General features: G+C 32.8%; 1 protein-coding gene across 1 annotated transcript in view; it reads right to left on the bottom strand.

The window, feature by feature from the left end:
* The window catches only part of LOC108399254 (bifunctional heparan sulfate N-deacetylase/N-sulfotransferase 4), a 300,861-nt gene that overhangs the window by 122,600 nt on the left and 165,068 nt on the right, over nucleotides 1-13,193 (bottom strand). The window contains exon 4 of the mRNA XM_037001117.2: nucleotides 10,619-10,773. Within this exon, the coding sequence (XP_036857012.2) occupies nucleotides 10,619-10,773 (155 nt within the window). The remainder of the gene's footprint in view (nucleotides 1-10,618; nucleotides 10,774-13,193) is intronic.

The following is a 13,193-nucleotide window of genomic DNA, read 5'->3' as shown; positions in this document are numbered from 1 at the left end:
CGAGATTATATGACAATGGCCAAAAGAGAAAACTATCAATCTTACAAACCATAGACAGGAAAACTAGAAAAAGTAGATGCAAGAATAAAAAAAAATTCTAACATAGTTTAGGAGCATATACTCCACATAATCATAGTAGACTCTGAGATCAAGAGCACAGTTCAATAAAATCATTTGTATTAAAATGAAAACCTTTAGTCTTGTGAAGAATGTGACATGTGCTTAGTATACATTTATTAATTTAAAAGAGGAAAGTTATGTATTTTAGGAAGTTATTCACTGAAACAGTGAAAACAATAAATCACCCAAATGATGAAGCTTCTCAGTGACATATGGATAAGTCACTCATTGTAATACAACATTCTATGCTTGAAAAAGCATTAAATGAGTAATTTTGGTAAGAGGAATTAGGATAATAGATTATATGGATTGAAATATGTAAAACATGGGGTAAATGTGGTTTTGTCCTTAGGGAGCCAGAAAAAGGGGAAATGTTAGATAAAACTAAAACATAAACAATTTACTTTTAGGTAGAAGAGGCAAAGGCAGTATTTTCCTCCTATTCCTCTACTCCTTTCCAGTACTGGCCAGGATCGCTTTTGCATTGACACAAGAGGATGTCACTAAACTGTTCTTCAACAAAATCCTTCTTACCTTCATAATTTGTTCTTAAGGGTTTGTATAAGGTGTGGGTAATGAGAGGTAAGGAAATGCTTCTCCAAATTAAAGAACCTCACAGCCTGTATCAAATTAGGTCAGCAGTGATTTGTAGGCAGAGCAGGGGAACAGTGGGATCAAGGACAGAGTCACCAAACGGGAAGAAGCATCACGACACAAATATGGCAACAGTGAAGATCAATAGTGGTCATCGAGGACTGAATGAAAGGAGGCACACTAGAGATTTTCAAGCACAAATCATTAAAAAATCAGAAGCATATGGCATGTGAAACAAGGGCCCAAATGTTAGGGTCTTCTGGGCTATTTTGAGGCAGTCAGGAGGGCCTTTGAGCCAAAATGCAACAGGATCTAAATTACATGTTAATAGTATTACTGTAGCTGTTTTGACAAGAATAGATTCAAGAGGGCCAACAGTGGAACTGGAGATCAGTAAGGAGGTTATTGCCATAAATTAGTCAAGATATGATCATAGAATTCACACCTCTATAATGGTGCTATGAGAAGTTCTGTGGATCCTCTTCTAGGCCAACAGCAATAATTGGTAGAACTTATTTAAAAACAGCACAACCATTTATCTCCAATAAAGTCTCTGAAAAAATGAGTCAAAGCTATACACTAAATGAAGAAACGTTATTTAAGAAAATCTGCTAAGATTGGTGAGAACAGTGAAAGTGTGTGCCATTTGAGCCATGACCCACTCTCTTCTCCATTTACCCCAGTTTGGAGTGAGAAAACTCCAGGCCTGGCTGTGTGCCGCCGAGAACACAGGTGGTTCCTCTCAGGCTTACAGTATAAAAGCTATGACTCTTCCTGGGAGCGGCAAGCCATGAGCATGTTTTATCCCTCCAGCTCAGTGTGTAGAAGCTTTATTCAGGCAAGAGCAGTTGAATGATCTGGAATGCTCCTCCTCTTGATAGCCCCACTCTTACAGTAGAAGCTGTTCCCCAGATGCAGTAGACCAAGCGTACTGGAACCATGATTTGCTCTTGCTCCAGCTCAATTGTAGGGTGATGATTTTTATTTAAGAGACACAAGCTGAGAAAACCAGAAGCTACCACTCCTACCCAACACCCCGCTCATAAAGCTGGATGTCATTTTGAAAGAAGGAAACCATTGTCCCCAGCCTCAGCTCTGGAGCAGTGATGTAGAGATATTGCCCAGGAGATGTAGGTCATAAGAAGAGAGAGCTCCTACATTTTCCTAAAGTCCAAGAGAAATAGTTTTATTTTGGACCGAGTGTGGAAAAGTTCAAGCCTAAGGTCACTCTTGAAAACAATGCAGATTTTTTGATGGTAAGCAATTTAGAGGAAGCTGTTATTATTTTAATTAAGATTATCAACAAACTAATCATAGACTAAATAGAAATTTACTAGAGAGAAACAGGGAAAGAGAGAGCTAAGAACATTTCTTGGAGCAGGAAAAAACTCATAGACTGACCTCAAAGACTTGTGTAAAAAGGATCACAGTTCATTGGTTTAGACTCTGGTGCAGTTTACACCTCAGGGTATTATCAGAAAATAATAGTATGCTGCTGGTAATTAATGGAGGTTCAAACTGGCAAAATCAGGAATGAAGAAAAAGATAACACTAGTGATTTTGTAAAAATAAAAAGAGCCACAAAAGATACTGTGAATGCTTTATGCCAAAAAATCAGACAACGTAAATGAAATGGATAAATTCATAAAACACACAAACTACTGAAACTGATTTAAATGGAAATAGATAATATGAATAGATTTATAACAAGTAAAGAGATTGACTTAATAATTTAAACACTTCCCACATAGAAAAGCCAGGGCAAGGTGGCTTCACTGGTAAATTCTAACAAACATGTGGAGAAGAATTAATACCAATTATGCAAAAATTCTTCCAAAAATAGAAGAGGAGATGCCAATGGGTTCTATGAGGTAAGTATTGTCCTACAACCAACAACCAGAAAAAGATATAATAAAAGAAAACTACAAACCAATATTTCTATAAATATAAATGCAAAATTCTCAGGTACAAAGTACTTAGCAACTAAATTTAGCAACATATAAAAAGCATCATACACCATGACCAAGTGAGATTTATCACAACAATGTAAGTTTGGTTTAACATTTGAAAATCAATTTTAATAATATGCCATACCAATAAAACAAAGGGAAAAATGCAATCAACTGAACAGACACTTAAAAAGCATGTGAAAAATCCAACATTCTTTCATGTTAAAAATGCTTAACTAGGAATAGGCAGGAACTTCAACTTGATAATGGTTATCTATGAAAAACCCATAGCTTGCATCATGCTTAATGGTAAAAGACTAGATGTTTTCCTCCTAATATCAGGGATAAGACAGGATTTTTATTCTTGCCATTTATGTTGAATGTAATACTGAAGGTTCTAACTAGGAAAATTATAGAAGAAAATGAAATAAAATGTAACAATTGGAAAAGAAGAAATAAACTTATCTCTGTTTACACATGATATGATCTTATAGGAAGACTATCCTGAGGAATCCACTAAAATAACTCAAGAATTAGTAAATCAATTTAGCAAATTTGAAGGCTAAAAAATCAATTGTGATTCTGTACATAAAAATGAACAATGTGAAAATCAAATTAAGAAACAATTCCATTTACAATAACATAAAAATAATAAAATACTTAAGAACATATTTATCAAAAATGTAAAACATAGACTGAAAATCATATAATATTGTTGAATAATTAAGAAAGGTCAATAAATGGAATAATAGTCTGTATACACAGATCAGAAGGCAATACTGCTAAGGTGGGAATATTTTCCCAATTGATCTGTTAATTCAGTAATCCTATATGCAGCAACTGATAACCTGGTCCTAAAATTCATATGAAAACTTAAATGACCCAGAATAGCCATAACAGTTATTAAAAAGAACAATGTTAGAAGATTCACAATTTCCAAAATTAAAACTTAGAAGATATGAAACTTAATATTAAGTAATGAAGATGGTGAGCGCTAGCCTAAGGGTAGGCATATAGATGAATGTAATACAATTGAAAATCTAGAAATATATTCTTACATTTAAGTTAATTTATTTTGACAGAAGTACCAAGATAATTCAGTGAAGGAAAAGTAATCTTTTTAACAAATAGTGTTGGTACAACTGGATATCCAATATAAAATAATGAAGTTGTGTTTCTTCCTTTGTCAAACAAAAACTAACTCTAAATGCATCACAAACCTTTATGTAAGAGCTCATAACATAAGTTTTAGGAACAAATGTAAGAGTAAATTTTTTATGATCTTGGGTTAGGCAAAGCCTTCTGTTTGGTTTGATACCAAAAGTACAAGGGACAAAATGAATGATAAATTGGACATCATCAAAATTTAAAATGTTTATGTTTCAAAGGACACTGCACAGAAAGTAAAAAGACAATCCACATAATGGGAGAAAATATTTGCAAATCATAAGATCTGATAAAGTACTTGTATAAAGAATATACAAAAAACTCTACAAGTAAATAATAAAATGACCAATAACCCAATTTGAGAAAATGGAAAAAGGATTCGAACAGACATTTCTCCAATGTAGAAATATAAATGGTTGATAAACATATGAAAAGATGATCAACATTGTTAGCCATTACATAAATGCAAATTACACCTTTAATGACGTGCTACTCCATACTCACTAGGATGGCTATAATAAAATAAGACAGTAATAACAAAGTTGGCAAGAGTGTGGAGTAACTGAAACCTTCATGCATTGCTGGTAGGAATGTAAAATGGTGCAGACACTTTAGAAACAATCCAGTAGTTTCTCAAAATGTTAAACATGGAGACCATATGACCCAATAATTCTGCTCCTGGGTAGATATAAAGATAAAAGAAAATATATCCACCCAAAACCTTGTACATGAATGTCACAGTAGCATTATAAATAATGGTCAAAAAGTGGAAATGTCTATCAACTGATGAATGGATAAATAAAATATAACATAACCATATCATAGAATATTACTTGGGAATAAAATGGAATAAAGTATTGATACATGATATAGCATACATGAACCCTGAAAACACTATGCTAAGTGAGAAAAGCTAATCATAAAAGACCACATATTCTGTGATTCCATTTATATCAAATGTTCAGAATAAGCAAATCTATAGATTTAGAAAGTAAATTTGTATTTCTTAGGATTGGAGAAATTAGAGAAAGTGGGAATGACTGATGATAGGTACAGACTTTCTTTTTGAAGTGATAAAATGCTCTGAAATTGATTTTGGTGAAGTTTGCACAAATCTGTGAATGCACTAAAAGCCACTGAAATTTACATTTTATATGGGTGAATTGTGTGATATGTTAATATCAATATCAACAAAACTGCTAAAAAAAGGTACAATAGTAACAGACTAAGTAGGTAGCTATAGAAATGGGGAGAATTCATCAATTCTAAATATAATTTCAAGTAGAAACAATGAATTGGGCAAGAGAAAGAAATTTCAGATGAATCTAATATTTTTGGTTTGGAAGGATGTAATTGGCCTAATCTCTAGGACAGAGATTAGGAGATTAATGTTTTAGTTCATATGCAAGTTTTTTTAAATTAATGAAAAACTAAATGTGATTTCTATTGTACAGAAGTCTCTATATTTCAAATTTCTAGTTAGATGTAAAGGCAGCTTCCATAATAACTTCCAGTGATTTCTGCCTCTTAATATTCACTCATTTGTTTAATTACCCTCCCTTCAAGTATTGGCTGGACCCAGTGACTGGCTTCCACAGAATATGATATATGAAATATTTGAATATGAAATATTTATATGGTAAAAGAATTGGCTATCATTTCTGAGAGTAGGTTATAAATGATTCTGAATTTCTCTCTCTTTCTTACCCTTCTCCCTCCTTCCCTACATCCCTCTTCTTAGCTGTGATGAGGTCAACCTCCATGTTACTAGTTGCTCTCTGGAATGGTCCACATGGTGAGGAACTAAGGCCAGACTCAGACAACATCCGAGGAGGAACACTGGTCCACAGTCCAACCTGTTAGGAACTGATTTTGCCAACAATGATGTGAGTGAGCTTGAGAATTGGTCCACCCTCCAGTTGTTGACTGAAGTCTCATGAAAGATCCTAAACCACAGGATCCAATTAAGAAGAGTTAACTTTCTCATCTACGTAAACTGTTAGATATTAATGTGTTGTTTTAAGTCATTCAGTTTTGGGTTAATCTGTTATGAAGCAATAGATAACAAATACAGTCAATTATTGAAGTAATTGATATGGCTTTTTATACTCATGAGTGTGTCCCTCCAGAATTCATGCAATTGCCACAAATGTTTTACATTTTTCTATTCCTGGATGTTTTGCTTCTTTGCATTTTATCTAATTTCTTCGTGTTTATATAAGTATCCACTCTACTGAGTGTACAGACTGCCTTATTCATTATTGAACCTTCAACATACATTGTTTGCTCCATAGTGGACTTTCATTATATCAACATTTGGTCACAGTTTTACTTTTGATTAAATATTCCTACCTTCTGTAAATTTCCTATCTTTGAAATACCCTATTATAATTACCAAGGTCTTTTGACACCTTGTATTTGTTGTACAGCACTAGGCTATATACTGCATAACTTAGTAAAGATACAGGCATAGCTGCTATTGAAAGGCAGCTCTCTCCGTTTTATTTATTGCACCATTAATTTCACTATCATACTCCTTTTATTTTTTAAATACAATCTCATAGCTGATTTAGTGCGCAGGCCATTATGATATTTAAAGATTTTCTATAGCTGTTCTTTGGTGAGTTTGGGTTTATGAGAATTTAAGTGTCAGCATTTTTCATATCAGGAATATTGTGTCTAATTATGAAAAAGGTATATGGAGTTCATAAATATGTGTAGCATTTTAAAAGCAGAATTTTAAAAAACATTTTTAAGAACCATTTTAAGAACCATTCATGGATAAGATACCTGCCTGACTATTCAATAAAATGACAAGAAAAACATCATTATTGAGAGTGATCTTTTTTTCTTCAGGATATTTTATGGCCTACTATTATTAATAAACTGAAAGACCCACTCATTTGGAAATTTTAATAAGTCTATATGAAAAGCTTAAAACAACAAAATAGCATTCTTAATTTCTTATTTTTCCCATAAATCTATAGTTGAATAGGATAAGTAATTGGAGTTTATGCTATAGGGACTCCTCTCTGGGTCTGAAAAGGAGATATGAGTTAAGTCAGGGATGATCTTTGGTAACTTTCTCATCAAGCACTTTAATGTTAGCCATCGGTTTGTGTTTCTTTTAGATTCTGTTGTCATGCTTAAAGTATTGCTTCTGTTTAATGACTCAAGCAACTGAATGGCAGCAAAAATGTATTATTTATTAGAAGAAAGAGAATCAAAAAATCTTTTTCCCTATTCTACTGCCATACAAGTATAGTACGTTGTAATTACCACATCTTGGTTGACTATGCTTATCATCTAACATGCTCTATACAAACATACACACATATGCATACACTCACATGGCATGTATATTCATGGACTGAGCATACACAAATATATACACACACAAACACACTACACCCATCCTGTGTACACACCTTCTCAAGGATTAAGTATATACGTATACATATCCCCCTATGCATACACATATCCTTTCACACTGTGTAGGTAGGTGTTTGTGGATTAAGCAATAACAATGCTTTACAGTAAAAAAGGCTCTTCTAAAATGATGAGACAGTAAAGAAACAGTCTTGCAGTGTGTTTCTTTCATGATCTTTAAACATCATTAGGGCAAAAAACTTTACCCAGTGATAATTCAGAGAAATTTCACAAATAAAACCATTCTGATTGTTTAATTATTTTTGAAATATGATATGAAGCTAGTAATATATCATTTGAATAATTTTTTAAGTGTTGCAACAATAACTGTGGTTTGACTGATAATCCCTTTGCCAGCCAAGGTCATATCATATCAAGAAATAGTGAAGAAGGTCAGGATGGAATAAAATGAGATTTAAACACTTTTGACTTTTTTCGGCATAAATTGGCCATTTAGTTTGAAAATCTCTTTCCATAATTGTTTCAATTGCAGCTAGATGAGTTTTTCAAGATGTTCACTTTAAATCTGTGGACTGATGATGGTGATGATCACAGAATTTTAGAAATGGAATTGATCGGTGGATTATGTGGTCCAGCGCTTTTAGTTGGCAGATGAGCTGATATAAATTAATTACCTAAAAAGTTTGTAGTTTCAAGAAAAAAAAAGGGAATCTTTACTATTTTATGGGAGGAAAACAAGGCATGAAGACATTAAATGAGTTGCCAGCTATCACAGAATTTGTTACTGCAGTCAGGACTAAAATGTAACCTGCTTTCCACTATCCTCTCCTATGTCGATATTGTCAATGGTTTTGAACTGTCATCTGGATATTGAAAGATACCATACCATAAGAAAGAAATCCAATTCCTGGCTCTCTGGACAACAGACATATTGTTGTCCTATGTTTACAGTTAAAGTTGGGGTTCAGAATATGACTGCATGAAGAGCTGGATTTTGTTGAGGTGAACTCCAGAAGTAAAAGGACGTCATTTCAGTATGCGCATTTAACAGACTTCATTTTACTTGTAATATTTTGACTATGCAACATATAATAAGTGGTTTTTTTACTAAATATATTTATAGGCTTCAGTCTAGCTTCTAGCCACATTGACTGAACAAATATAATTGTTCTGAATGGATTCTAAATAGCTTTCAACATTTCATTACAGAGCAATTACATTTGCGTCTTTCCCAGTGCTCTTGGCATGGCTTTTTAAAAAAGAAATTATACAAACAGATGAAATCAACCATTATGAAATGTAACCTACATTCCTAAATGCATGTCTTCAGAGTGGGAGTGAGGTGAGGGAGGTCTAAGCCAAATTATAAACACAATTTATTTTCAAGGTAATTGCACAGAGAGTTCAGTATGCTTACTCAAGTTTATATTTTGAAAAGAGAATATTTACGTAATTTTAAAATGCTGTGAATTAGTACAGAATTTATTAGACATTGCTTCAAAACTAAGTGAGGAGTAATCTCTTGTAAATTCATATTTTAAAAAATATTTGGCTTTTCTAAAGCAAGACATAACTGCATGTTTATTTGGATTTAGAAAGATCATAATTGGTTAGCTAACATGTATTGATTGCTTACTGTATGCCAGGCACTGTTCTAACCACATTATACATATTCTCAAAACAATTCTATGAGCTAGTTGGTACTATTATTCTTATTTTATCGATGGGGTAATGGAAACACAGAGAGTCTAAGCAATTTTTTTTCAAGATCAAGCAGACATTGTCGGAAGGTGACGATCAAACATAGTGATTCTGGTGCCTGAATCCATGATCTTAACTACTTTTTGTGCTATCCAAACTTGCTAGTAAGGATCCTATATGCAGATTTGACACAGTTCTGGGGATATGGAAACAAGATCAGTGAGCCATTAACCTAATAACTAGCCATAACTTTATAAAATACTATAGTACTCATTTGGTCTTAGTTTTATGCCTCCTAAAATGACTTTTAAAACACGAAACATATAAACAATCACACAGTGCAAATAAACTGTTTATATCAAACAAAAACTGTTTACGACAGAGGTATTAAATGGAGCCTAGGATCTCTGGTCGATACACATACATACCCCTTATGACTATCTTCCCCACTGAGTGCAAATGTGAGAATATGCATCTAAGTATTATTTTGGGGGAAAGATTTCTTTCATTAAATTGTTAAAGGAATACATGGTTTACTTAACATCTAGAGCAGGGGTGGGCAGACTTTCTCAGTAAAGGTTCAGAAAACAGTTTAGCTCTGTGGGCCTTAAGGTCTCTTTTGCAACTACCTAAAAATCAATTGCAGACAATACATAAAGGGAAGAGTGTGGCACTGTTCCAGTAACATCTCATTTTATGGACACTGAAATTTGTACTTTATATATATGTTATGTCACAAAATATTATCATGCCTTTATTATTTTTTAATCATTTAAAAATGAAAAACAAAACAAAACAAACCCCAAGTATAAAAAACCACCCAAAGAACAAAACTGTTTTAGCTCAGGGACAATAAAAAGCAGGGAGCAAGGCAAATTTGTCTCATGGGGTATAGTTTGCCAACACCTAGTCTAGAACAGTAGTATTTTTTTTAAATTGAATTACATATAATAAAATGCACAAGTCTTTGCATACAGCTTGATGAATTTTGACATGTGTATACCATCATGTAACCATCACCAGGATCAACATATCAAACCTTCTCACTCATTTTTTTCTCCCCTTCACCTACTTCACCAGTTGGTCCCCAAACATTCCTCCCCTATGGATTCCAGCAGGCTCTAGAACATTAGTTCTTAGACTTGCAGAGTCAACAGCAAGGGCATCATCTGAGAATGTGCTGGAAATGCAGATTCTCAGGACTCTTTGAAAATCTGAATCAGAAACTCCAGGAATGGGCCCAGCAGTCTTTGTTCTAAGAAGTCTTCTAGGTGAACAGGATAGACGCTAAAGTTTGAGAACCATTAGTCTAGAATAATTGCTCTAATTCAGTTCATCCATCCATTCATTCATCCTTGCAACAAATGCTTTTTGAGAGGGTAATTATGATGCACAGGAATTCAATGAAGAAAGTGCCGTTTTTCATCTTTGTATGTGCAAGAATAATTCTTCCATAAAACAGGAGATAGAAACTTTCTGCAATGACTTACTTTATGAAATACATTTTATATCACATCTTGTCCCAATACACATACACACACATGCCTGAAACAAAATGACACAAAATATTGTACCCTTAATACATGTGATATGTTCTTTGATATTTTTTTTCTATTGGATTCAGACCAATTGATTTTACAATCTTCTAATAGATCACAACAAATAAGTTGAAAAATACTGCAATAAAAAGTGCTCACCAGTGCAAATTCCTTGTTGAGAATCATCTGCTCAATTAAAGATGACTCATTGTGGAAGAGGTGAGGCTGCATGTGGCTCCACATATGAGGAAACCACCAGAACTCATCCACGGACCTAAGCAAAAGGTCATCTCCTTCATCTTCCTCTTCAGTCCCTGTAAAACAAGTTAAACATGGCTTATGTGAAATTTTGTGTTAGCTTAAAGGTTATGCAGATCAGAGTTTTGTTATTCTTCTTACTACTGATACATAAATCTTATTTTGTGTTGTTTTAATTTAAAAAAATGATTACAGTCTTAATTACATCAGAAGCAATGGGGTTGTGAATTGGGATGGGGTGGGATAAATGTGATCCCAGGTGCAGATAGTTGTTTAATTTAAAATTCAGGAGTATTTTATATCTGACATTGTTTAGAATTGGTAGCATATGGTGCTAATGAAAAATGGATTTAGTTTTAGATGATTTATTTTTGTTGTAAAATTATCAACTGGTAATTCTCTCCCTTTTTGCATGCCTAAGGGAAACATTTGAGATGATCATTGTTGTTACTGTTAAAAATATTCCTGCACATAAGTCTAAAATTCAGCTTAAAATTTAACCAATGAAGTTTGTTAATTTTTTCTGATTACAAAAGTAATATCTACTTATTTAAGAAATGTGGAAAGCACAGAATGATGAAATAAAAAGCACAAAGAAAAACAAAATAAATCAAAACAAAATCAAGACTGCCTTCCAGAATTTAGCAATGGAAATATTTTGGTGTCTCTCTTTTAAGTCTTTCTCTACTTGTTTTTCAAAAAGCTGAACATATACTATACAAATACTTTTGTGTCCTAACATTTTTAATTTAATATTATGAACATAAATATTTCCTATTTTGATAAGAATATTTCACAAAATCAGAAAACAAATCTATTAATAGAAACTTGACTTGAAAATCTAAAACTAACATCAATTTCTCATCCTCTTTAACACTACCCAACACATGGGAAAAACCATTTCTCACGCCACAGAGAATAAAGAGAAAAAAAAAGAAAAGAAAAACTTACTTCTAACCAGAATTCACTATGTTGCAGGTATCCAAGAATATTTTGATTGTATGAAATAACAGTTTTTGTACGATTTTACAATATTCAGTCTAATTTAAAAATGTTATGAATCAATAGTATAAGAATTGATTCCTATTTGGTCTCTAGATACTTAACTAAATAAGTGAAGCAAAATAAATCCTAGTTTATACTAAGGTGTATTTTTTCAGTTTATTTTTTTCAAACAGAATATGTTTACAGGTGGCTGCCTGATTTTTATGTTCTTTAATTATGTCAAGCAAATTAATTTTAAAGTTTTTTTAAAAGAATCTTCTCTAATGTTCTATTTGTGTATAAATGGAAAAATTTCATTGATCATGCAGTAAGTAGTGCTGTGAAATGGTGAAAGCATGTATTGGGCGTCAGTCAATACCTGGATTAAGTTTCCTTCTTCTGCCATTTACTGGACTATGCTTATCTTGGACAAGTTAACATCTCTGATTTCGTTTTTCTATTTAAAATGGGGATATAAATACTTACCTCATAGGATATTCATAAAGAATCCTTGAGATCAACTTATTAAAGCACTTAATATTGTGACTTGCAGATAGCTAGCACTTCAGAAGTATTTGGACTGCGTTTTCCTTAAAAATAATATCTATTGATTTATACCTGCGGTGTGATAAATTTATATATTTTCATACATTTTTAAAAACATTGCTTGCAGATTATTCACTACTTAAAGATAGGGATTGAATCCCTTTTATTTACATTGTATCATATCACTTCCCCTGAGCAGTGAATAAGTGAATAATTTAATTCAGTCTGTATAATATAAAGTCAGCGAACTTTAGAACCTTCATATGTCTGCTGAAATGCATGCCAGTTTTTCGTGTGTACTTATGCATTATTCCTGGGATACAGTTCAAAATCCAATTCTTAAAAGGTGTAGGGACTGTCAGGTTTAATTAGAGTTTTGGCACTGTTACTACCATACGTTTGCTACTACACAAAGGGTAAAGAAATAGAAGTTTTGAAAGTGATAAACTCCTACAAGGAATAAGATGAACAGACAGAATTCTTAATTTTTGCTAACTTTAGCTAAAATCGTTAGCATTACAGACTTGCAATTCATTGGCTTTTGTTAAAATATTAAAAATATCTAATATTGAAATCCAGAAGAGAAGTTTACCACTTCTTCAGATGAATTTTTAAGCATGAACTATTTGTTTATGCTATAGACTAAGCGTTTCTGAAGGCCCTAATTTAGCTGAGTAAGGCAGAGAGTAGAAAGAGTTACTTTATGTCACATGTGATGAAGAAATTGATAATTCTTCTATCCTTCTGTTGTAATTTGAATATAGAATGACTGAGAAATGCTTTCATTCACTTTAAACTCTATGTGGCAGGAAGCACATAGTGCATACTTGACCAGGAAGGAGGTCAATTACTCAATTTAAAGAATATTCTGCAGACTATTTATATAAACAGATGCATGGCTGATCATAAAATCTTAGTAATTTTTATACCAGAGATTGTGTTAATT

This window comes from Manis javanica, chromosome 5 (assembly GCF_040802235.1).
Source record: "Manis javanica isolate MJ-LG chromosome 5, MJ_LKY, whole genome shotgun sequence".
NCBI lineage: Eukaryota > Metazoa > Chordata > Mammalia > Pholidota > Manidae > Manis > Manis javanica.
The sequence above is the reverse complement of the archived record's forward strand: the minus strand, read 5'-3'. Positions and strand labels throughout refer to the sequence as shown.